Source organism: Gadus chalcogrammus, chromosome 14, assembly GCF_026213295.1.
Source record: "Gadus chalcogrammus isolate NIFS_2021 chromosome 14, NIFS_Gcha_1.0, whole genome shotgun sequence".
Taxonomy (NCBI): Eukaryota; Metazoa; Chordata; class Actinopteri; order Gadiformes; family Gadidae; genus Gadus; species Gadus chalcogrammus.
In genome coordinates, this window is record NC_079425.1 from 3,588,795 (window position 1) to 3,615,028 (window position 26,234).

A 26,234-nucleotide genomic window follows, 5' to 3' on the forward strand; every position below is an offset into this window, starting at 1 on the left:
ATGACGTGTCTACCTCCTTTCACTGAAGGTGGCGTTTCCCTCTTTGGAGGTTCACCTCAGTTCATTTATTTAGGCTGCTGGTGAATTCCGTCCGACAGAGGGCGCAATTGAGTCGGATCGGCGTTTCCAACTTTGTCTGCTGACTTGGGGAACACTATTTAGGTCAATTTCTGAAAATCTCCAAAATCAGCATGACTCACGAGCAGGACGGTGGACAGCATGTCGCCATATTTTATTTTTTGATTTATAAAAGGACATGTTTGTACACATTTGATTCAGACGGTCGTTATTATTAATTAATTCATTGTGACCAGAGTAAAGGCCAAACCAAAAATAAACCCAACATTTTGAGCACACCATATTAAATAGGCTGTGTTGTCAATGTCCATTCTGAAATCCTAATTGTATATTTCTAATTACAAATGTATTGTAAACATATCTTCACCAATCCTCAGATCAACTTGAATTACTGGAGTTATTCTGATGATTTGCTTCTCCCTTGTGGCTAATTAATGTTACTGCACTACACTGAATATTAAATAAACTTAAACGATTTTAAACACGCCGACGATCTAACAACGACTTTATAAAAACCTCTACCAGGTTTTTAATTCAGAAAGTAGATTTATTAAAAAATGAAAAATAAAATAAAAAAAGTTTCCAAGTGTTGCGTGGTGGTTTGTCACGTAGCCTTGTCCCCCGTGTCATAAACAATGAGGAAATATCAGGAAGCACACTGAGTAAGCGACACTTGGAAGTTGGAGCTCTTGGCTCACTGGATTCTTGTCTTGAGTAAATTATCGGAGGGTTTTGTGCATGTACTGATTTGTCCGTCTCCAATGACAGATGATAATGTCTGTTGGACGGTTGACGGTCTTCGCTGCGCTCCTGGCGAGCATCATGCAGGTTGCCCTCTCGAGGGGGGCGGGTGACAGGTGTTTCTGTCAGGTAAGTGGGACACTTTATTCCTCTCGACCATCAGAGATAACGGTCCTCAATGCAACATTATTATTATGTAGGTATGAGGTATGAGTTTGGTGTTTTTTTTTAAAATAGCTATGATGACTTTGAGTAGAAAACATTGCCGTGTTTAATTATTGTATTAAAAACCGCATTGTGTATAGTGGTGCTATATACAATATGCATAGTAATGCATAGTGCCCGTTGAAATGTTCTGAGTTGCATGTAACATGGTCAAGAAACAACTGTGAGACAAAACAGACGGAGAGAAATAAACATGAAACAATGCTTGCTTTTAAGGTTAATCAGAACATTTGATTAGTGGGATGTTGATGGCTACTCAATAGATTGGTCTATGGATATTTGGTGAAACTACATTGGGTGGTATCATCTTGAACAGGTCACAGGTAATCTCGACGACTGCGCCTGTGATGTGGAGACCATCGATGCCTTCAACAATGATCAGCTCTTCCCTAAACTCCAAAAACTGCTTGAGTCTGACTACTTCAGGTTCTATAAGGTACGTCATTGAGGATACTCTTCCAGGAAGTAGCATTACATAGGCTGATAGACTGCTCTATCTAGCACACATCCTGTTGGACACGCCCACCTGTGATGTCATATGAGACTGATTTTCAGTCAGGCTAATCAAACCACACCTCAGGGGACCTTTGATGATTTGTAATCCAAAAATGAACATTACTAATTTGGAAAAGTAATGCATTCGATTTTGGGGAAAAAACAACCGTGTACTTCCTGGAAAAGTAGTGGATAACATTAAATTATAGCTTTTTCCCCATTCTTTGTTCCTTTTTTCACTTTATTTGATAACTTTAAAGGGAGAGTGATCCCAAAACCTATTATTATTATTATTATTATTATTATTATTATTATTATTATTATTATTATTATTATTATTATTATTATTATTATTATTATTATTATTATTATTATTATGTTACGCATCTGTTACTAAAATCCGAGAGAGAGAAAGAGAGAAAACATGAGTAAAATCCTATGTTTTGGCCAATATATGAAAAGTTCAAATTGACAAATATTATTTTGAAAAAATTACTTTTTGAACAAAGCTTTGACCACCAACAGGTGAACCTGGATAAGCCGTGTCCTTTCTGGACAGACAACCACCAGTGTGGTATGAGCTCTTGTGCTGTGCAGCCCTGCTCCCCGGTGAGAGACCCTGTTATGCTGCCCACCTGCTATGCTAGCCTGCCATGCTACCAATCATTCACATTTTACATGCGAGCCGAGAACAATGAGCTTTTTTTAATCCACAGAATGAGGTGCCTGAGGGAATCAAGTCTTCGAACCATAAGGTAAGAGGGAGGTAGAACACCACTGGCATGATGAGAGTTGAACCCAATATCTTTTTGAATTTTCTCTAGTTCAAAGGTTCCCTGCAAAATGTTTGTTACAGTGAAATTATGATACAAGCTCATTATATAGTGCTTGTGTCCATGTGGCCCTGACCCCACATAACTTAAGTAGAACGTCATTACTCTGTTATTCACGCATGCTTCAACACGTAGAAATTAAAAAGTAATCCTTGGTTCTTATTCCTCATCGGTGGTGGCTATTGTCTTGCATGGGTCTGTTGTCTAGTATTCAGCAGACGCCAACACACAGGACGACGACTGTGAGAAACTGGAGCATCTTGGAGCTGTAGACGCCTCTCTCAGGTAAGTTCACAAATATAATAATATATATATAATTAAATAGTAGACTTCCAAAATAAAACAAGGGTCTTAGCGGGTTGCGTTCTTAACAGGGGGTCAGTGTTCATCCATATATTTAGGCCGATGTGAAAGTGTAAACGACATATTTAGGCCGATGTGAAAGTGTAAACGACAATTTAAATTCAGTCACCCCATGGACTTCCTGACTGTTGTTTGTAGTGAGAAGACGAGAGAGGCTCTGCAGAACTGGAACCTCCACGATGATGAGTCGGAGCGCTTCTGTGTGATCGACGGTCGGTGTTTATGCGTCCTGTCCAATCCCTCTGAAGCCAGAGTGGGACTGACTCACAGGCTGAGCCTTACGGTCGAGGACATGCTGATGTTGATGTTGTTGTTGTCGTTGTTGTGTCAGATGTGGAGTCCCCGGATGCACAGTATGTGGATCTGCTGCTGAACCCGGAACGCTTTACGGGCTACAAGGGCCCTGCGGCCTGGCAAATCTGGAACAGCATTTACGAGGAGAACTGCTTCAAGTAAAGTAGAACGACACACAAACGAAGACAATGAGCAGGAATTACACACAGAGTGAACCCGGTTGATTGACTTGAAAAAATGAGGGGGAAATCATTTGTCAACTGGAGGTTAGGGGCAGAACTTAAGATAGATGCTGGCGGACTTCAGATGACAGAAGCACGCCCAAAAGTCCAGCCTCGTTGTGATGGATGTGGGATCCGTCTATGTCTTCCAACAATAAACACTCATCGGTCAATGTTTCTACTACTGGTGTTTTACTATCCACCTCAACTGTTAACCCTGCGTGGATGTATACCATACCATGGTGGCCCTTTAGAGGGCGCTGCTAAAATTGGAAAAACAGGACCATAATCAATAACATCACAATGTTAATGTCTGCTTCCACCGTCACAGACCCTTCACCGTGAGGCGCCCAGTGTATCCCCAAGTGTTCCACAGCGGTCAAGGAAAGGATGGTGGGAGCTCTTCCTAGTGACTTAACAATACATTTGTGCGGCACGCGGTTAACCCTGGATTTCGGCATGTTCTTTATGTGTGATATCATTTGTGGTTTCGCTTTCAGCCCCGGCCTTCTACCGATGGTTGGACGGTGGGTTGATTCCGTTCAACATCCTCATGGTCATTGTTATGTGAGAGATGCTAACGCTAACGGTAATGTTTGCGATGTAACAAGACAAACTTGTTTCTCTTGTTTCTCCTCTTTCCCAGGTCAATGTGTGGAGAAAAGAGCTTTCTACAGGCTTATATCTGGCCTTCACTCCAGCATCAACATACACTTGAGTGCCCGATACCTTATGGATGGTAAATAAACAATTATCATGGCAATTTCTTGAAGAGATATTGCGTCTAGGACAGATCAGACTTCTAAACGCAAAAAAGCGCACAATAGTTGTGGACAATTAACCTATTCCAATGTATTCATGCACTAGTCTCCTCTCTAGCAGCTATCCAAGAATACAGGTTCACCCTCCTCCCCACATTGCAATTGTCAATGATCAAATCAAATAATGTTGACCTAAAGGACAGAGTTTCCTGTGTTCTCATCAAGCAGAAGAATGCATTAGGGGATCCCTGCTCCCTCGTGACCGGTGTTCCCCATAGGTCGAAGGTTAACGTTAGATAACACTTGGAACAGGTAGGGGGCTAGACAATACAAGGCATAGGAAATAAAGCTCACATGATGAAAAGGGAACAACATATGTATTTTTCCATCACAACATACAAACACACTTTTGAATCAAATTATTCCACATACCGTAAATATAGCTAATAGCACACACACCAACACACACGCACACAAAAAACACGGCCATTAGTAGTTTCTCTGAATATCTCTGAAGGTACTCAGTCTTCAGAGGGATGTCTTTTATAGCTTTTTGTTATTGTATAGTCTTTTATAGCATACACAACTCAAGTCATGAGACTTCAACCTGTCATCATTCCGACACTCACACACTGCATGTTTATATGACCTATTCTTCTCTCTGTGTTCTTCTTCTGTTAATGGTTTCAAGTCACAAAGGTAGGTCCGAAAGCCCTTTAGGTGATTCAGAGTAAATACAAACACAAAGTTAAGTGGTCAAGTCAACACAAAGTCAACACTCGGCCTTCGTCCCCTTTTGTCTCCCGGTTCTCTCCTTCCACTCGTAGACAACTGGTTCCAGAAGAAGTGGTCCCACAACGTCTCAGAGTTCCAGCAGCGTTTCGACTCTGAGCTGACCGCGGGCGAGGGCCCCAAGCGGCTCCGTAACCTCTACTTCTTGTACCTGATTGAGCTGCGCGCCCTGGCCAAAGCCCTGCCCTTCTTCCAGCAGTCGTCCTTCCAGTTGTACACGGGCCAGCCGCGGAAGGATCAGGCCCACAAAGAGCTGCTGCTGGAGGTCCTCCGACTGGCTGAGTGAGTCTGGACATACAGCGAGATACACTGCCCTGTCAAAACCGTCCATTGGGAATGCAATGGAGCAACAACAATGGAGAAGGTTGCTGGTTCGATCCCCGGCTCCTCCTTGTTGAGTGTCGAGGTGTCCCTGAGCAAGGCACCTCACCCTAACTGCTCCTGATGAGCTGGCTGTCGCCTTGCATGGCTGACACCCGCCTTCTTAGTGTGAATGTACGCATGAATGGGTGGGTGCTTTGAGTGGCCACTGGTTAGAAAAGCCCTATATAGATGCAGTCCATTTAATTCATATGGTGTTCAAATCAGTCCATTTAAAACCAATGAACTTGCCTCTCACCCTCTCACACTTCTCCTCTCAGCACGTTCCCCCTGCACTTCAACGAGAACTCGCTGTTCGCTGGGGATGAGAAGGAGGCGGGGAAGCTCAAGGTTTGACGTTTTTTTTTGTCTGCCGTCTGTCATTCCAGCTGTGGAAGAATGAAGTCGAGTGCGAATGGCTAAACCAATCAGAATTCACGCCATTTACAAGACCAGACTTATTGTTCAGTGACAAGTTATCGAATATCTGATGAGGCTTATTTCTCACAGATAATCACAGTTCAAATATGGTAGAAGGAAAAAAGTAAAAGGCATGTTAGTATCTAATGAGTTAGATTAGCAGTACATTCATAGTTCAATTAATTCATTTTTTTCATAATGGAAAGAACACATTCTAACAAGATTGTATGTTGGTCTTTCATTTCTGAATGCCTCTCTCTGACACTACGACCCCAGGAGGACATCAGGCTGTCCTTCAAGAACATTTCAAGAATCATGGACTGCGTGGGGTGTTTCAAATGTCGTCTCTGGGGAAAGCTGCAGGTCAGCCATTGGCTCTCTCAGTTATCCATATGAACTAACACTGATGCTAATGCTAATAATGCTAATGAGAAAAGGCTACCTCAATGTATTACTGTGAAGAATACAATTTTGAAGTGGAATTGAATGTTAATGAAAAGTATGAAAGTCCAGCCTCGTTGTGATGGATGTAGGATCCGTCTCTGTCTTCCAACAATATACTGGATGTTGTATTTCTATGTATGTTCTTCTATTTAAAATTACAAAAACTGTGATCCTCCCCAACACACACACACACACACACACACACACACACACACACACACACACACACACACACACACACACACACACACACACACACACACACACACACACACACACACGCACAAACCCACACCCTCAGACCCAGGGGTTAGGGACAGCCCTAAAGGTCCTGTTCTCAAGGCGACAGATTGAAGATCTGACCAAACCTAACGTTCCACGGCCCGCCTTCCAGCTGAACCGCCAGGAGATAGTCTCCATCTTCAATGCCTTCGGAAGGTACGATACTCTGACCCCATTACGATATGGTTCTGATGACGTATACTGTCTGTGAAATTGCAAAGCCCTGATTTTTCCACTCTTTAGTATTAAGTTACCTAACTCTAAATTGAAAATAATTCATGTGGATTTTCTTTATCCAAAACAAATAACTTCCATTCCACATGTTTCTCTCTCTTATTTAACATGATCCATACCCTTTTATGTTTTTCCATTTAGGATCTACATTTTCTATCGTGGTTCTCAATATAGGCTACTCCACATAATTTGTTTTTATTTAAATCTTTTACAGAATTTCAACAAGCATCAAGGAGCTGAAGAACTTTAGATCGATGCTGGCGGACTTCAGATGACAGAAGCACCACCAAAAGTCCAGCCTCGTTGTGATGGATGTGGGATCCGGCTATGTCTTCCAACAATAAACATTCATCGGTCAATGTTTCTACTACTGGTGTTTTACTGTCCACCTCAACTGATAATCCTGCGTGGATGTTACCATACCACGGTGGCCCTTTAGAGGGCGCTGCTAAAACTTATACTGATGGTTCATTGGCAAAAAACATTGGATGCTCCGTGGGAAAGGGAAACCCATTTATATGGTCTCTGAGAGAAAGAGTGTGCGTTTGTTTTTGGGCGTGCGTGCGTGCGTGTGTGTCTGCGCGGGCGCCTGGTAAACTGGTGTCTTTGTATGTATGTGTGTGTGTGTGCAGGCGGATGTGATGATCGCTTGCTCAGACAGTGAAGGGTTAAAGACCCGTAATAGGATGAATGGATATTGTGGCTAGCAGCATCTGATTACAGAGACCTCTCCTGAGCGACGCTAGGAAGCATCGAAAGACTCCTTCCCTCTCAAAAGTGTTATACAGATCCACATTAAAGTCAACTATTGTTCAATAAGGCAACACATTACAAATCGACTATTCCTTGGGAGTCCAAGCCAGCAGTATACGGGTGAGGAGCATGCATGCACTGGTGGCGAGTCTCTGCAGGACGCATGGAGTCGCAGCGTAATGGCCTATGGGAGTGCAGCAAGCGAGCCTGTTGCTTCTGAGTAAACATTGACATTCAACGCGCGTCTGGCTTCGAGGCACACGGAACCTTTCGGAGAGTTTCACCCTGCCCGACGCACCCATGTGCCGTCGACCGCCCGCTGGGAGCTTCTAGGGAACAGGATCATCGGAGAAAGAGGATCGGAGCAAAGCAACATAAGTTGCAACAGGTAGGCGCTTGTTGGAGACTTAAGTAGCCTAGCCCGTATGTTATATAGATGTTTAGATGTTTGATGTTGATAACGCCAACATGACGCACATCATTAGTAAGCGCAATTGCATCGCTGGGACTGGAGGCGTGTAATGGAGACACGTACCTACTGCGTAATTTAAATTATCGCAAATCGCCCGCTTAGCGATCGGTTGGTTTAACATGACGTAAGCTCGTTCGGGAAAAGTTGGAGTTACATGGGAGGTGTTAAAATGTTGATGGAATCGTTTACGTTCACTCGTTTATTCGTGTTCGTTGAGTGGGTATCTGGTTCGACTCTTCGGGGTTCTCTCAGTGCAGCAGCCAGGGCGTCATGACGTCATGTCGCCCGGCTGATGGTGGGGGGCTCTGCTGCCTCTGTCTGGCCCTAAGGTTCCCTGAGCAGCAAGTGGATTATTTTCATAGAATGTCGAGGTCCATCAGCAGCTGTCAATTTCTCAGAGTTCTCCTATGAAAGACGCATCTATTTTCTCATTAAAAAAAGAAAAGAAAAGGGAATTGTTTTGGTCCTAGTGCTACATCAAATAGGTTTTGCAGTCGAGTTGTGTCACCTAGTTTACAGTACTCTACACACACACCATGTAGGACCCTAACCGCATGAACAAGGTGTTCAGAATGTACAACACTACAATGACCTAAAATATGTGTTAATCTGAAGAAATTAATTCAACAGAAGTAGTCAAAAGTAGCACATCAGATAGACCTATCTTGTGGCGGTGTAGAGTTCTGATGAATTAAATTGTGTCGAGGGTATTATAGCATTTTGGCTTGCTCTGCTTAATGCTATGCAGGGGAACAATGCTGGATAGTGTCTCTTTATGTTTAATATTCTGTCCCATCTTCTACCAGAACATACTCCAGGTTTACTAGTGACATGCCAAACTTTTCGATTGCAAGTTCCTGTTGGAGGGAATGGTGCAGCCTGCGTTGACTTCTTCTTCAAAGGGCTGATGTCTGAGTTGTACAGGTCTATCCATCCCTGCATTATTCGCTCTATCCATCCCTGCATTATTCGCTCTCTGATCACCGGAGACACAGAGCTGCCGCGCAAATATGTTGATGACAAAAGCCTTTCTGTCCAGCCATACTGGCATGTTCCTAAAGCTAGAACTGGTCATTCTCATGAGACCAGACCTCAATATTTAATCCTATGCCTTACTTGGCAAGGGAAGAGCTCAATGAACTTGCAACTCGTGGTGTGTTGACGTCCTATTGACAGATACTTTGACCCCTTTCCTCCCGGCCATTCCAAGGTAATTTTAGAAGTGTGATGTAAGTCCCCCGGACCTCCTCTACGAGCTATGGCCGGGGTCTCTCCGGCCTGCTCATTATGTTTACTACACGCTTATTATGTGTGGCATTTCAGTGGGAGCCCCAGAATGTCCCACCTCTCAGCCACTGCTCCATAACTGCAATAACTGCCACCAACTTACTATCTGCGGCCTCACTCACCTGGCAGCCTGCTGGACCAATACCATCGTCAGGTTCTGTGAGATCCTCACTGCACGTCTGTGGGCTTCAAGGCTTCCTAACCAGCTCCTCTGTTGTCTCTCTGGTGTGTTTCCTCTCTCTCTCTCTCTCTCTCTCTCTCTCTCTCTCTCTCTCTCTCTCGCTCTGTCTATTTTTTAAGGATTTTTCTTTCTCTCTCTCGCTGAATCTCTGCTCTTTAGCCTTGCTCTTGTCTATTGCTTCTCAGGCCTTCGGAGAAACAGCCCTTGCTTGCATTTGGACTGCTGTCCATCTCTGTTTTCATCTCTGAAAAGGTAAGGTTGTCTTTGCTTGGACCCTGGGATGGAGCACATCATGTATGTGGGTAGAAAATGGTCTTGTTTTGTAACATGAATGTGTGCAATTGTACGCGTGTAGTGTTGTAGGAAGGTGAATGCATTGAGTTCTATACATTCAACACTCAAAAGTCTGTTACCGAACTGGAAACGGTGGTTTACAAAGTATTTTAAATAAAGTAGATAATCCTACCTCTCTGACCTGGCCGTGCTAGTTTCACCTACATGAATCGAACATGCCTATTTCTGGTGTGTTTCCTGAGGCTGAAAACATAGAACCCACTGGGATTAATGGGCATTCATTAATAGGTTTGCACTGCAGTGTATGTGAAGCTAGACTCTGACATACTGCACATAAGTGAGATTTCATAGTCCATATTTTCACAGAACAGAAAATGTGTTTCATCCCTGCAAGCTTATCGGATTGGACCGGTTTAGAAAGCCTTTCAAGGTTGGCCAATATAGGCATTTTTAAATTCGCACTTGTGAATTCAAAAGTAGGACTACACAATTGACTGGGTTTGTATGGAGAGGAACACGAGATCAGGATGTACTCTGTTTTGCATCTCCCCTCTATTTGTTATGTATTTCTTGAAGTGTGTGTTTTCTGGGTTGGTCCTGTCATCTGGGGCATGACTTCAGAGCCTCGTCCATCATTACTTCTGGTTATATTGGTCCAATGGTACACAGTTTTGCCTTTTCAAGCAGTTTCCAGGTCATGGTGAACATTTGGGAGATATCTGTTACTAAGGACAGATATCAATATCTGTAGTCTCCCTTCCAGTCCTCAATGTTCTCGGATGTACCCATTTGTATTCAGGATAGCTTCCAAAACAAATTCCTGCCAGTGATTAGAACCTCCATATGTAGCCAATCAATGGAATGGGTTTGTTAGTAACAGGGTCCCCTTTTCCGGGGACATTCCCTGTTTCTGGCAGCCTGTAGCCGGAAGAGCCCCCGTCAAGAATATGATTTACGAAAAATAGATTAGAAAATGTTGTCAGGGTCGGCTTAGCTCAGGAGGTAGAGCAGTTGCCTTGTAAAGGTTGCTAGTTCGATCCCCAGCTCCTCCTAGCTGAGTGTTGATGTGTCCTTGAGCAAGACACTCAACCCTAACTGCTCCTGACGAGCTGGCTGTCGCCCTGCATGGTTGACTCTGCCGTCGGTGTGTCAATGTGTGTGTTAACCGATGTAAGTCGCTTTGGATAAAAGCGTCTGCTAAATGTCCTAATTGTAATTGTCATATTTTAGTAAGGTATAGTAACAGTTTTAGACGTTGTGATTCGTTGAATGGCAGATTTTGTAATCATTAGAATCTATGACGGTTTGAATGTTCGGGATTCTTTTACATTTACTCTACTAGTAAGTGATAATAGGGCTCTGCTGTACAGCTTGTTTTGTTTACGTTGTAGACTGAATGTACAACCATCTACCACCAACAGTGGTGATCTACTGGAAGCCCCGGCCCGTTCCCACAACGCCTACAATCACCAACTCATGATTTTGCCCTGCTAATAATAGTGTCATGAGCCTAATGCGCTGGTGTAACATAACTCAGGCTAATACCCATATAAAACTCCCCCAGCCTGCTAGTAGCATAGTTTCAGGAATGAATGGAAGCAAGCTGCTGTAAAACCGTTGGTGTACATTCATCTGATTATTGACTGGGTTTCCAGCAGAGCCTTTGAGGCCCTAGACCTAGTCTACCCTTTCCCTCCAACCCTCCCTCCCTCCCTCCCTCCCTCCCTCCCTCCCTTCCAAGCCACCTCCTCCCCCATCCCAGGCCCGCCTGTACTGACCCACTTCTGCCTAAATCCACCGTCCATTGAATCTCCTTCCATCGCTGTGTGTCTCTGCCTCGCACACCCCTGCCTTCCTTACCTTCTGTCACATGCCCCTAACTCCTTGTAGTGTTGTGTTGATGGTCCAAAAACGACTGTCAACTATACAACTATGCATGTTGTCACTTGCATTGTTATCTCTATCTCCTTCTGTAAACAACTATACACACGGAAAATATTACAGTTTCCAGCCTCCCACTGTGCATGGCTAGTCAATATTCGCTTTTTTCAACCGCCTTTCTCTTGAAGAATTATCCCAGCCTTTGCCTCACTCGACAATGGTGATGCTTTCCGTTTTTCTCTGACCGTTCATTTATTAATACATTTTTAAATCATCGTCCTTTTTGTACAATGGCCTGGCTACTGGTCCCAGGGAAGATGGATACTCTGTCACAGTTAAGTCCCAGGCCGCCCTGGAATTTAAGCCAAGAGTCAAAGAAGGCCTAGGTCAGAATGCAGCCCTGATTACTTTTTCGTTGGGCTTGCCAGCGGATGGTTAATCACTCTAGAAAGGCCAACGTCTTAAGGAACGCATCGGTATATCATGATGGTCCTGTAGGCCAAGGCCCTATAGTTCTCTCTAGATACAACTCTGACAATGTTATATTCCGACTTCTGGCTTTGTATTTTATGATCATTTTATGGTTCAATACAACGTTGTATGAAGCTTATTTTTTTGCGTAAGGGACAGATTGTACTTCTCGATTCCTATTCCTTCCATGTCAAACGAAGTTTGCGTGTGGGGAAATGAACTCAAGAACGTGGTCACTTACCAATGCAAGATAAACATCCTTTGTGGACACACACACCCATGGGAGGGATCTCTCAGCCTCTCCAGTGGCTGCTCTACACAGCCTCTCCGCTCTCTGAGAGGAGGGTTGTGTTCTCCTCCCTGACCAGGAACAGGCACTGGGTCGGCTTGGAGGCACTTCTTTAGGTGTTTATTGTTTTGGCACATCCTCCTTCTTGAAGTGGAAGAGTCCTGTTTTTCGGGGTGTCGTCTCGGGGGCCTCCGGGGGTGAAGTGCGGTGGTCTGCCGAGGGCTGTAGCTGGAGAGGGTTGGAGGAAGGAGGTTTGCAGACGCGTGGTTGATTATAGGGATGGGTGTGAGAGGGGAGCACAGAGGGGTGGTTCAAAGTAGGTCTGTCGCTCACGGCAAACAAAGCAAGGTAAGGTGAGGCAGGCGTGTGCGTGTCTGGGGCTTTGTGTGCAAGCGGCATGTTGGGGAAAAAAATGATCTGCTAAACTTTCTACTCAACAAGTATTAATTGTATTTTTATCTGATCATGGTGTCGATATTCTCACGGAGCATAGTGTTTGTATTCTAACTTCTCTGTGTTCTTATCCTTGTCATACCAAGTACTCGTCTTACGTTCTGTCTCCTGTGTGTTTTTATTATAGCAACACAGCCTTATGTTGAGTTGGGTCGGACAGCTCAACATCAAGTTATGGCAACATTTCAAATGTGTTCATTCTAAACAGAACTTCAGAATGTTAACACATTTTGCTTCAGGTTAACTTTCATTCATTAACTCTTAGGAAAAAAGTTTTTGAACCGTCCTGATAACCTTATCCATATGTGTTACCACAAATGTATTGTAGAAGTGGTTTGACGAACAGCGTTCTGTCTGGCCTGGGGCAGCAGCATCTAGTGTGTGTGCCAGAGCACTGACCTACTCCACTAATGAGTCTGTCCGTCTATAAACTTGCTGGACATCACAAAGCGTAATCTCTTAATCAGGGCCACCCACAGACTGACGGGATTGAACACAGTTGATCAATAGCTGTAGATCTACTTTTGTTTGTATTTTCTTGTGTGTTTTTTGAGTAGTGACCAATCTCACAAGTGGCCCGTTGAGGAAGTGTGCTGGCTTTCATGTTCACTTTGGTAGTAGGAGATTTGTGGTTTGATTCACTGATGATACAATTTAGACACGCCTTGCATACTTAACATTGACATTCATACCTTTTGGTTTGAATAGCTTCCTTAGAACCAGTCTGAGCTATTGGTCGAAGCAAGTGCAACAAAAACTCATATCTTGAGTACCCAGAGAAACTGTATGTTCATGTGAGTTCATGTTCACAAGAGTGAAGCTATAGGAACAACAAAGTCAAGCATCCAGATCAAGTACCCTTATTTCACAACGACACACACTCTTCTTGGAATAGTAATTAGCATGTGCCGGCCAAGTCAGCTTCTCATACCCGCTCATGTTGTAGCATGTTGATGTCAGATGCCTCCTTTGCTAGAATATTTTCCACCCACTCACTCATTCACACTTCTGTGTTTCTGTATGGGTGAAACATGTATGTTCGAACAACATTGCAGTCCAAATGATTAAAAGGTAAAAAGAGTAGATAGATGTAGATGTAGAATAGATTTGCTTGGGGGGGAGGGGGAGTAATGAGTACTGCAGATAAGAGCAAGATCTGTTGCTGCTGTGGGAGGTGCCATCACGTTGTGGTCATCATTACATGTCACACCTTGCAGATTAATACTTGGCTTGAAGACTGTGTCTATTTTGCAGTGCAAAGCTATGACTGCTGTCTATTTTAACCTTTCTTTCCTAATTCCTATCTTCTGGGTCATCATTTAGGATCATTTTTAATTGAATTCCGAGCGGTGTGGACTTACCTGTGGTGAAGTCCACACCTGTGGTGAAACCACAGGAAGTGGTGAAACCACTTCCTGACATTTGTCTAAACGGCAAATCTTGATAGCTCAACAAAGGTATAACTAACTAATACCCCGATGAAATAACTGGTCAGTCAGTTGGTTTAACGTTCACTTCGTACTAGGACCAGAATGGACATGATAACGCTGCTGGCGAGCTTATGCTTGTTCTCTGTATATTAAACGGTTTGATGATGGGAGTCAGCATTGCTTACTCCCACAGAATAGCTTTTGAAAGGTCATCCAGACTGTACCATGTCATTTCTGTCCATGCTGTGTTCTTTATTTTACTGCCACACCCACTCCATATTGCAGACTGGAGATTATGGGTCCGGCATTCCACCCTGGGTATATCCGGAACCCGTTTTAACCAACTAGCCCTTCTGGAAATTTACTGTTTATAGTTTTTCCGGTTTCTCGATTGAGCGGTTACTTTTTCAGTTGGGCTATGAAGTGGCCCAAAATGTGGTGTGTAGAACTTTGTTTTGAAGATATTTTACCGTGTGAAGCTTTTACCGACACACACACACACACACACACACACACACACACACACACACACACACACACACACACACACACACACACACACACACACACACACACACACACACACACACACACACACACACACACCCCCCCCAATCTTTGTGTGGCAACTAGCTTCCCTCTCAAGTTGTTGTGTCTGCCACAGGAAGTGTTTTGGCCTTGGCCCTGGGAGTCGTCCAATGAGACTGCGTCAGTGCGGATGTGGATGTATAGAGTATGGGGGGCCGAGGTCATCGTGAACCCTGGGCAAGGTTCATCCGCTCTTGGGATGCGTCTACAGTGCTACTGGGTTCAGGATGTCTCGCGCAGATTGCACTGGGTTCACGGGGTAGTCCACAAACAATCAGTGGTAGCGTGAAGTATGACTGGCCATCCGTTCTGCTGTTATCCAAGACACTCATGTGGCCGAGCTCAGAGAAAAGGGCTCTCCCTTGGCTGTAGTCATCCAAGTTCAGAGAGAGAGAGAGAGAGAGAGAGAGAGAGAGAGAGAGAGAGAGAGAGAGAGAGAGAGAGAGAGAGAGAGAGAGAGAGAGAGAGAGAGAGAGAGAGAGAGAGAGAGAGAGAGAGAGAGAGAGAGAGAGAGAGAGAGAGAGAGAGAGAGAGAGAGAGAGAGAGAGAGAGAGAGAGAGAGAGAGAGAGAGAGACTCTGATGATCCAACACAAGTGGTTCTGTTGTGTGCTGGTGGGCGGTAGGGAGACAGGGGGGCAGCGTGTGGTAGAGGCTTCTCTCTGCCAGCACTCGGGCCAGTAAATAAACCCCTTAGCTGACGTGGAGCCCGCCTGAGCCAAGGGGCATGAGCGCCACGGTTAGCGTGCAGCAACCAGAAGTAGAAAGGACTCTTGGAAGCTAGCATTTTTTTAATTATGTGTTTTTCTGCCCCATCCTCTCTCTCCTGTCTCTGTCTCTGTCTGTCTCTCCTCAGTCCCACGTCTAGCCGGCATCATTCCGTGCTGTAGGGCAGACCCCAACATGTCTTCCAATGGAGACCTCTGCGACCTGGGAAGCTCTGACAGCTTCTGGGAGGTGGGCCACACACACACACACACTCACTCACACTCACACTCACAAACGCGCACACAGGCAAACACAAACGCGCACACAGGCAGCTGGGACTTTAAACGCCAACACACGCAGGCAAGGGTTTTATCGCCAACAGTGCTAACCACAGAGTCCGTGTAATAGCATCTTGTCGGCCACCTCATCAGCTCAGCAGGCAGGGCGCCCGACACGCGTCTGTATGTGTACCCAGCGAGGGGAGGACGAGTGCGTCCTGCTGACTGTAGTGTGGGCAGCGCTGTTGCTGACGCTAAGGTGGAGCCGTGTTGTTTTTAAATAGAGACACGCGGGTGCGTAATGAGTCCCTGCTGACTTGCACCGTGGCCTGCCAGCCCTCTCTGCAGCTAATGCAGACGGCTTTATCCCAGCGGCTGGCTCCTCTCCTCAGAGCTGAGAGCTAAGGCTGATCTCTGCGGTCGAACAAAATGAACGGTCGGACGTATAGGAGTCATGTTTGTAGTCGTCGTTTTCTTTTATCGCTTGTTGTTACTGCGCATTGGGTTCAAGAAATGTAGTTTATAAACGGTTTGATTAATTCTAGTTATGTTGAATACTTTCTCGAAACCAAAAACCATACAGATAAAACGGTATGCATTGACGTGTGTGTGTGTGTGTGTGTGTGAGAAAATCACTGATCCCCAGATAAATGTAATACGCATAAAAAAATACATTTGTATTGAATTCGAATTAGTCGTATAAAAACGATGATGGATATGTATGTATTTATTAGTGTGTGTGTGTGTGCACAACATTCTTATCAACATCACTGTCTGAACTGTCTGCATTGTGTGTGTGTGTGTGTGTGTGTGCGCGTGCAGCCGGGGAACTACAAACGCACGGTGCGGCGCATCGACGACGGCCACCGGCTCTGCAGCGAGGTGGTCAACTGCTTCCAGGAGCGCGCCAAGATCGAGAGGAGCTACGCCCTGCAGCTCGGCGACTGGGCCCGCAAGTGGAGGGGCACGGTGGAGAAAGGTGAGGAGGAGATGGACCTGAGGACCAAGGGACGACCAGGGGAGGGATGGAGAGATGGATGGATGGTTGGATGGATGAAAGGCTATCTACAACAAAGATACCGAGGATAAGATGCTATACGATGCTAAGTGCTAAGTGCCAGGACGCACAACAAACAATGACTGCTTAAAAGGGTGTTTTCAGGAGAGTAAAGGAGAAGGGGCAGTGGGGGGGGTAGGGGCATCGACACTGTTGACCCGTCCTAACGTAACCTGGGTTCGAAACCCGCGCCTGTGCCCAGGCCCTCAGTACGGCACGCTGGAGAAGGCGTGGCACGCCTTCATGCAGGCGGCGGAGCGTCTGAGCGAGCTGCACCAGGAGATGCGCGGGCAGCTGGCCAGCGAGGACAGCGACAAGGTGCGCAGCTGGCAGAAGGACGCCTTCCACAAGCAGCTGATGGGCGGCTTCCGCGAGACCAAGGACGCCGACGACGGCTTCCGCAAGGCCCAGAAGCCCTGGGTCCGCCGGCTGAAGGAGGTGAGCCGGGGTGGGCTGGCCGTGGATGATCGGATCTGGAGAAACGCTAAATAACAGTTGTGTATCACAGAGGGATGTACCCGCTACTAGAGATGATCCGATGCCATTTTTTTCCGTCCCGATACCGATTCCAATTCCTGAACTTTACTATCAGCCGATACCGAGTTTATTCCCATACAGCATCCAGCATTGTAACTACTAAGCCCTAGTTTTTATTGAATAGTCGTTTCACTTACTGTTTGCTTTTTTTCTTCAGAACCAGATGATTTACATTTATAATCTATAATTATAATAATACATTTGTATGCTTGTAGTTAAGCGTCCACGCATCACTACAGTTCATGCTACCATGCAGACTTGGTAGCATGAACTTGCGTAGGTCGGAGATGAAACATTTCCCATTCCGACACTCCAAGAGAGGATCTACTTTGTTTATATATATCTGAAAGTCAGGTCCTAAACTCAGGGTGTCTGGGGTGTGGTCTGAACCCCGCTAAGCCCTCGCTGCTGATGTGTGGTGTTTGAACCCCTCCCTTCAAAGTCGGAAATTATGTACATTCATTCAACTAAACCGTCGTCATGATATGAGTGACAGTTCGGTGGTCACCTGTTGCGCTGCACAGACAGGTAATTAGACTCCGCCCACTACCTCGGCTTCAAGGAACGGATTGGAATCGATGGACTGAAATGACGAGAGGTTGCGATTACATCAGGAAACAGTTCGAATGCTAAATGCACACCTTGATGCACCCTCAATAACATAACAAGTAAATGACGGGTTTCTGGTGTCCGTCAGTTATTATTCCGACTCTTATAGAGCATCCAACCCATGGATCAAACTGCAGGAGTGGCAACGTCTCTTGTGAACTCATAGGCGTTTACCGCGGCTGTTTCTAATTGGGTCAGATTCCATCACAGCAGACTTACGACACCAATGTCCCAAGAGAGGTGCGTCATGCTGCTGGAATACACAGCGCCTGGGCGAGAGAATGCCCCACACCAAGGTTCAGCCATGTCAGCCAGAGCAGCACCAGCCTGTGGGCTTCTGCCAGACCCTGAGCTGAAGATGACGCCATCTGGAGCATGTTATGTTAGGGCTGCTCGATTATGGGGAAAATCATAATCACGATTATATTGGTCAATATTGAAAATCGCGATTATTCAAAGAATTATGTTGTATTTATTCAGAATGTCTCTCCCAAAATAATCTTTGTAACTGAGAACTTTGAAATTTCCCCTCGAAAAAATACACAAAATGGTCAAATTTTTTACAATCTAAAATGATATACAGATATGTATCCAGCTGTTCTGCCCTTTCTATAAAACCTTGAAAAAGTATTTTAAAAAAATAATCGAAAAACTCGATTATGTTAATTTTGTGACCGTTTGGCGCTAAAATCGAAATCGCGATCAAAATTTGATTAATCGCCCAGCCCTATGTTGTGTAAATAGTATTTGAAATAGTATGTCCCACGCAACAAGAGAAGATGTGAAGGGTAGAAAGTGCAAGTTTCACACCAACTTTGACTCGTGTGTTTCAATTGAAAGCAAAATAAGTACTCCCTGACTGTATGGATAATAACATATTGACAATACTGTCAATGCATAACGTATTGTAGATTAATGTTAAACAACATGTATAGAGGTTGTAACTTAAGTCGTGTCTGTGTCTGTCTATGTTTCTGTCCCTGGTGTTGACATTGAAATTCTTTATTGGCACATGCACAAAGGTAAGCAAACAAACGTACCGGTCAAAAGGATAACCCAAAAAGCCCTTGGGCTTATTTCCATTGTGGTCCCTTGGTAGTGTAAGCATGTATGTAGGTGTATGCAAGCGTTTGTGTCGCTAACGCGTGGTGTGTGTGCTTGTGCGCGCGCGCAGGTGGAGTCCACGAAGAAGAGCTACCACCAGACCAGGAAGGAGGAGCGCACGGCGCTCACCAGGGAGAACCACGCCAAGGCCGACCCCACCAAGTCCCAGGAGGAGGTTCGCAAGTTCTCCACCAAGGTGGAGCGCTGCACCGAGGAGGCCGAGAAGGTACCGTGAGAGGGGGCCGGACGCACGGGGCTGTAATCCACCCGCAGGCATGCACTATGAGTCACCGGACGCACAGACACACGCAGACACACGCATGCATAGACACACACACATACGCATAGACACACAAACACACACATACGCATAGACACACACACACACACACGCATGCACAAACACACACATACGCTTAGACACACACATATACAAACACACACACATACATGCGCATAGACACATTCACACATGCGCATAGACACATTCACACATGCGCATAGACACGCACACACTTATCAGCCGTTTGTTAATTGCTACTGTGGCACCGTATAATAGATAGTGCTCACTAATGTGTGGACACAAACCTGTAGATAGGAGAGTGGATGGATATATTTGTGAACACACACACACGCACTCCAAACACACCACAAGACACACATGCGCGCACACACACACACACACACAGACATACTACACGTCAGAATCACTCTCCCATTTACACACACCAGACGCACCCTGACTAAATATGTATCGCGCCACTACTTCCAGTGGGAATATGTCCAGTGAGAACCAGGAAAAACATACCTGAGCGAGCGTTTACTATGCACCAGGCGTGACCGGGCCTGTCGGCCTGCTGCCGTCTGCCCACGGCCGGCGGTAGTCCCATCAACCTTGACACCCAAACAACATGAAATGAAACTTATTTCTGACTTAAAATATAAGCAGGGAGGGAATGATGTCAGTCCCTGCTTAGGTGTGTGTGTTTGTGTTTTTTCTCTGTGTGTGTGTGTGTGTGTGTGTGTGTGTGTGTGTGTGTGTGTGTGTGTGTGTGTGTGTGTGTGTGTGTGTGTGTGTGTGTGTGTGTGTGTGTGTGTGTGTGTGTGTGTGTGTGTGTGTAAAAAATAACTTCACACGGTGTCTCTTTTTACAATTAATTTGTTACCAGCATTCGTAGTGTTGATCATCAAAGACGTTGACGTCACTTAGCAACCGAAGGCGCTGGGGGTTGATAAGTAACCGGACTACTTGTGGAGTCATAACAAAGACGGCACAAAATCCACTTTCCTTGACAGCGGTGAATTATTCTCAACAACGGGGAATTATCAAATATAATTCACAGCAGGAAGTTGTGACAGGCTCATGCAAGTGAACGGAGCGTTCCTCGGCATTGAGAAGAGCCATGTAATAAATATATTAGGGCTGTCAAGCGATTAAAATATTTAATCACGATTAATCGCATTAATGCCATAGTTAACTCACGATTAATCGCGATTAATCTTTTTTTTTATTTTCTATGCTAAATATCCCTTGAATTCTTTGTCCCATTAATTTTTTTTTTTAGATTGGTTTGCGTTAACGCCGTTAATAACGCGTTTAACTGACAGCTCTAATATATATATACAGTGTGTGTGTATATATATAATTGTGTGTGTGTGTGTGTGTGTCAGGCGAAGCAGCGCTACGAGAAGGCTCTGGAGGAGCTGAACCGCTGTAACCCCCGCTACATGGAGGACATGGAGCAGGTGTTCGACCTGACGCAGGACGCCGAGCGAGGACGCCTGCGCTTCTTCAAGGAGGTGCTGCAGGACATCCACACACACCTGGACCTGTCCCGCCAGGAGGGGTAGGAGACGCACACACACACACACACACACACACACACACACACACACACACACACACACACACACACACACACACACACACACACACACACACACACACACACACACGCGTGGACACACAGACGCAGACACACAGACGAGCAGACGAGCACACACACAGACACAAACACGCAAACACACACACACACTCCTACCTTGACCAGTCCTGCCAAGACGGGTAGGACAGACAGATAGACAGTCAGACACACACACACACGTGTAGGACGCACACAAGACGGGTGGGACACACACACCTGTCCTGCCAAGACGGGTAGGAGGGAGACACAGACACACACTTTGTGTAGACGCACACACACACACACACACACACAGATTGGTGGGATTTTAATGATTTGCCCTAATGCTAAATCCATGCTCAAACTACATTAACATTTGTTCTGTGCGGGGGATAGACGGGTGTGTGTTTGAGCGAGTCTGAGAGTGACTCGACCACTTTTGCGGTTTTCCATTAACTATTATTTTCCCTCTCCCCTCATATTTATTTAAATGACTCATCGTTCCCATGGTGACACTGTTTGCTAATGAACAAGTGCACCGCTGTCTCAATATTGGTTGGAATTTGACTTCAGATATCGAACCTGTTCATGTTGCGGAATTCATGGATTTTACTTCAGCCCAGCATTGTGAGTTCAGTACCATATATTTATTTGGGTCATATGATAGCTGGTAGCTGAATGTGGTGTCAAGTATATCGGCATTGTTATTTTAAGAACCGGTTATGTCAATGTCAATTGAACCTGCAAGAGTTGAATGCTGGGACGATTCCGTCTCTAGTAAGGCACACCCTGTGGCGGTCACAGGGTGTGTCCAGGGAAAAGAAAACGAATGTGCTTTGGAAATGTCAGAATTTACCTCTGCGGAGGGCTGGAATCTGGCCACTGCTCTACAGCACCACCTAGAGGTTGGATATGGTATCTGTATTTTTCTTTTCTATTTCAACCACTTTAAGGCAAATCTACTCTGTCTTTTAGTGGGGAGGTTGTCTTTTTAATTTAAACAGGCCTTGCACACACACACACACACACACACACACACACACACACACACACACACACACACACACACACACACACACACACACACACACACACACACACACACACACACACACACACACACACACACACACACACACACACACACACACACACACACACACGCAGTCCCCATCATTCCATCTATTTCATTCAAACCTTTATGGATTTCATTAGAAGCGGAGGGTTTAATGGGGGGGCGTGTGACGCACATGTGTTGTTTTCTTTATAAAAGAAGCCCGTGAGGGAGCCCGGGTGTATGGTTGAAGGACATTGCTCCAACACCTCAAACCTAACTCTATTGGATCATGGAGGGCTGTTCTTTTGACCTCTCTGGAAGCTTATCTAAGGTGGCCTGGTTGAGAACCTGACCTTTGACCTCAGACCGGGTGTCACTCAAACGTCACGTACTGAAATCAAACGCTGTGAAACGCAGAAGAATAAAGATAACTTTTCTTGCATATCGTGGTTGTTTGTGATGAGGTGCTCACCGTGTGACTGTGGTGCTCTGATGTGGAAGGTTCCAGAGCCTGCACCAAGACCTGGGGCAGACCATCAACGCAGCCAACGACGTGGAAGACCTGAAGTGGTGGAGGAACACCCACGGGCCCGGCATGAGCATGAACTGGCCCCAGTTTGAGGTAAACATCACGCTGGCACTTTGCTCGCTCAGTCGTCTCATTCACCCGGCTCACTCACTTTCTAGCTCGCTCATTCACTCACTCATTGGCTGGTAACCGGAAGGATGCTAGTTCGATCCCCGGCTCCTCCTAGCAGAGTGGCAAGGTGTCCCTGAGCGAGACGCCTCACCCTGAATGCTCCCAGCGAGCTGCCTGTCGCCTTCCATGGCCGACACCGCCTAGCGAGCGAATGCGTGCATGAATGGGTGAATGTTCCGCAATATTGTAAAGCACTTCGAGGGGCAACGGGTTAGAAAAGAGCTGTAAGAATGCAGTCCATTCACAATTCATTCAATGAACCTCCATTCATTCATTTAATTTCGGTCTAGCATTACAACCCAAGTGTCCACTTCCAGTCCTTTTTTTCCTAGGACAGTGTTTCTGAGGGGCTGCGTGGTACTTGGCGTATGAGGCGCTACGACCCACGAGGAATGCATGTGAATCGAGCAGCTCGGAGTGAAAGCCTTGTTGTGTGACCGGGGGGGGGGGCTTGAGTGGGCCTTAGAATGGCTGTCGGAGGAATGAGCCAAAGACCCTCTTCCTCATGAGCACACACTTCCACACACGTTCTCCGCAGCACCCTAGTTAGCGCCCATTAGAGAGAACTCGCGCTATGATGGTTCACCGAGAGGTTTTCACACGCCCCGCTCGGTTTCCTGTAAAAAAACAAAAAACCAAATGAACAGGAATTCTCTCTTTTATATTTATTGGCGCCTTTTCATTTTACGTTTGATGTGTCCTTCCCCTGCTGGGGGCTTAATACAGGGAGCCAAAGTATACAGTCAGAGTCAACTTTGAGGAACACGGAACACATTTAGCCTCTTGGGGATGCCAGATTAGGGGTGATCAGCGGATTTATCATCCTCCATTATTGACCCTGCGAAAGAAAAATAGAAACCTCTATCTAAATAGAACTTGGTTATGTTTTTCTTTATAATCTCCTCTATGATTCCACGTGGGTTGTGAGGCCGTGCGGTAGCCTTCTATGCAAGCGTCTGTGTGACCACAAAGGCCTAACCCGACCGACGAACATCGCCCGGAGCGCTGGAAATAGGGCTGACGGCAGCATGTTGGTGTGTGTGCATCACCCAGTCTGAATGGGCCCGCTGGCTACACCTGGCCGCCCCCACAGGGACTGGGGAGGGGCCAGAGAGCTGCCATGTCCTCAGGAATCTCTTGGAATTTCCCTCAGCTCACACACACAGAGGGAGGCATTGTCCTGGTGTCTCTCTCTCGCTCTCGCTCTCTCAACGCACACGTACACACATGCGTGTGTACGTGTGCGTATGTGTGTACGTGTGTGGACACATGCGCCCACACAAGCCCACACGCATGTGTGTACGTGTTCAGACACATGCGCCCACACAAGCGCACGCACACCTACTACACTGTTCTGTGTTTTTATTTTGAGAAACCGTATCGTACTGTAGAACAGTTCCCGCCGCGTCTAGGTTACTGGCACACTGCCACAGCTTAGTCTGCGGGGCGCGCGGGGGGGGGGGGGGGGGGGGGGCTTGTAGTGAGCAATCATTTTCTGTTGAAATCCTTCATCGTGTGTGTGTGTGTGTGTGTGTGTGTGTGTGTGTGTGTGTGTGTGTGTGTGTGTGTGTGTGTGTGTGTGTGTGTGTGTGTGTGTGTGTGCGTGTGCGTGCGCTCAGGAGTGGTCCCCGGATGCGAGTCGCTCCATCAGCAGGAAGGAGAAGGGTTGTCATGACGAGGACAACGTGGTCACCCTCACCAACATCGTGCCGTCCGGTGCAGAGGATGCCCCGCCCACTCCGACCCCCACCATCCTGGACACAAGCAGGTGAATACGTAAATACTGTGTGTGTGTGTGTGTGTGTGTGATACACCCCTTGCCCACTGCATCCGTCCGTTGACGGATGTCATTGACTTTGCCTGGGGCCATCCCGCAATGCATTGTGGGTCCGTCCGTTCTGTCGGCTCCGTCTCCTGCGTTCAGAGGTTGAGAAAATGTATCATCAAAATCCTCATAGCTATACGTAACTGAGTCGGACTCGGACTAGGAGTGGATCTGAAACCCACTTCCTCCAAACAGCGCTCGCGTGATATTTAGGCTACCAGGAACAGCAGAGTGCACTATCTATCTCCTGGCTTTTATCCCGTCAGAGTGTGTGTGTGTGTGTGTTTTTGTGTGTGTGTGTGTGCCCTCGCGGGGCCCACCCCAGTATTTAAACTCTCTGTACTTGGCCTGACTTCACACTCTTAATTGCTAACTTAAATCGCTGACTCAGGCTTCAGAGGTTGCGTGTTGTTGTGTTTCCTGTGTGTGTTTGGGAGGGGGTGGGGGGGGGGGGGGGGGGGGGGGGTCAGACATGCTCCCGCTGGGCTCTTCAAAAGAGAAGCACCCTGTCTCTCTCTCCCTCCCCGCGGCCCCATTAGGCCCCAGTAGCACGGTTCCTCTCCCACACCCCTCCCTGCAGGGCCCGCGCCTCGCTCCCTACGGTCATTATCACTGCCCCGGAATAGCAGGGCCACTGTTCACCACGTTGTTCGGCCCGCTCATGGACTGCTCCTCTCCTGAATGGCTACAACCTTTCAGAGGGGTTATTAAAGATCATCGTTAGAATGTTAACTGAACAAAAGGTTGTGTTCCCCTCGCTCCTTGACCTGGTTCGGGAGCTGAGGGGCCTCACCATGAACCAGCAGAGGTGCATGATGGGATACCATTTCTGCCCTGCATGCCCTTGCCCATTTTGACCCAAATTAGTATTCAGTTCGATATGAATAAATCTTTCATGTCATAAATATTTGGCCTGTTAAGCCCTTTGAGACCGTGATGGTGATTAAGGGCTATACAAATAAAATTGAATTGAATGAATGCTGGAAACAGAATCTGGGCAATGATTCTGCGTCACTTTTACCTTTTTTATTGAAGTTGTTTCACTGAGACAATCGTTGACCTTGCTTGAGCTGCTGCCCCAGCGACCCTATCCCGGCGAGCAGGTGACGATGCGGATGAGGGCACTCAGACAATCAACAGATCATCTGAAATTGCATTCTGAATCAGCAGAGATAAAAATACTGATCAGGGAAGTATGATGAAGAACGCGTGCAATGTGGTTATGTTCCATCTGACTTTAGGCCTACGCTTCAAGGTCCTGAGTTTCAGTTCACACCGGTCAAAGGAATACTGTTAAGGTCACGCTTTGGTCCACGCTGTTTCATCACATCCTGCTCAGAACAGTAGCTGGAGCGAACAGGCAAGCTAGACGCTTATCGCAGTGTAGGTTAATGCCGATGGACATGAGCACAGACTAACGGACACCAGAGGGAACGCCCTCCACGCACACACACACACACACACTAGGGCTGGGTGATTTGGCTTAAAAATAAAATCTCTGATTTTTTCAAACCAAACCCGATTTTAATAGATTTATTTTCTATAAATCACAAATATATATATATTTTTAAGTTTGGATTTTATTTGAAGATTAACAAAAGCAAAATTTGACAGACTTTAGCTTAACTCTAAATACTCACTATTTTCAGTACATGCTGCCATGTTGTCATTTTAATTAAAAAAAAAAAAATTGATTATTGACCATGAATTCGATTACGATTAAAAATCTATTAATCGCACCAGCTCTAACGCACACACGCACACGCACGCGCACACGCACGCGCACACGCACGCAATCAACCCAAAGCCAAGTCT

General features: G+C 46.1%; 2 protein-coding genes across 7 annotated transcripts in view; both read left to right on the forward strand.

Annotated features, from left to right (window-relative positions):
• The first annotated feature begins 691 nt into the window (after positions 1–691).
• Positions 692–6,907, forward strand: ero1a (endoplasmic reticulum oxidoreductase 1 alpha). 2 transcript variants are annotated; one of them, XM_056607364.1, is made up of 16 exons: positions 692–740; positions 847–948; positions 1,361–1,480; positions 2,065–2,148; positions 2,256–2,294; positions 2,581–2,657; positions 2,874–2,947; positions 3,067–3,187; positions 3,582–3,643; positions 3,751–3,777; positions 3,897–3,989; positions 4,839–5,085; positions 5,445–5,514; positions 5,860–5,946; positions 6,329–6,465; positions 6,758–6,907. In XM_056607364.1, the coding sequence occupies exons 2-16, from the start codon at positions 847–849 to the stop codon at positions 6,816–6,818; spliced, it is 1,401 nt and encodes a 466-aa protein (XP_056463339.1). In that variant the 5' UTR covers positions 692–740; the 3' UTR covers positions 6,819–6,907. The 2 variants fall into 2 exon arrangements, with proteins under 2 accessions (XP_056463339.1, XP_056463340.1); XM_056607365.1 differs by having other exon boundaries at positions 713–948.
• An 83-nt stretch (positions 6,908–6,990) lies between these two features.
• pacsin3 (protein kinase C and casein kinase substrate in neurons 3) overlaps positions 6,991–26,234 on the forward strand; it is a 22,307-nt gene continuing 3,063 nt past the window's right edge. The window contains exons 1-9 of one of the 5 annotated variants that reach the window (XM_056607360.1): positions 6,991–7,684; positions 9,396–9,488; positions 15,497–15,597; positions 16,449–16,605; positions 16,886–17,121; positions 19,004–19,159; positions 20,605–20,780; positions 22,396–22,516; positions 24,214–24,362. In XM_056607360.1, coding sequence (XP_056463335.1) covers positions 15,544–15,597; positions 16,449–16,605; positions 16,886–17,121; positions 19,004–19,159; positions 20,605–20,780; positions 22,396–22,516; positions 24,214–24,362 — 1,049 coding nt within the window. In that variant the 5' untranslated portion in view covers positions 6,991–7,684; positions 9,396–9,488; positions 15,497–15,543. Of the gene's footprint in view, positions 7,685–9,044; positions 9,210–9,395; positions 9,489–11,427; positions 12,288–12,316; positions 12,423–15,496; positions 15,598–16,448; positions 16,606–16,885; positions 17,122–19,003; positions 19,160–20,604; positions 20,781–22,395; positions 22,517–24,213; positions 24,363–26,234 lie in introns of those variants that run through there. The other 4 variants (XM_056607361.1, XM_056607359.1, XM_056607362.1 and 1 more) reach the window with 4 other exon arrangements.

Bases quoted from the DNA above. Each gene is read 5' to 3' on its own strand.
- ero1a (XM_056607364.1), top strand. From the start codon at position 847: ATGATAATGTCTGTTGGACGGTTGACGGTCTTCGCTGCGCTCCTGGCG. The intron at 2,295-2,580 runs GTAAGAGGGAGG...TCTGTTGTCTAG, and splicing joins TCAAGTCTTCGAACCATAAG to TATTCAGCAGACGCCAACAC. The intron at 2,948-3,066 runs GTCGGTGTTTAT...TTGTTGTGTCAG, and splicing joins GCGCTTCTGTGTGATCGACG to ATGTGGAGTCCCCGGATGCA.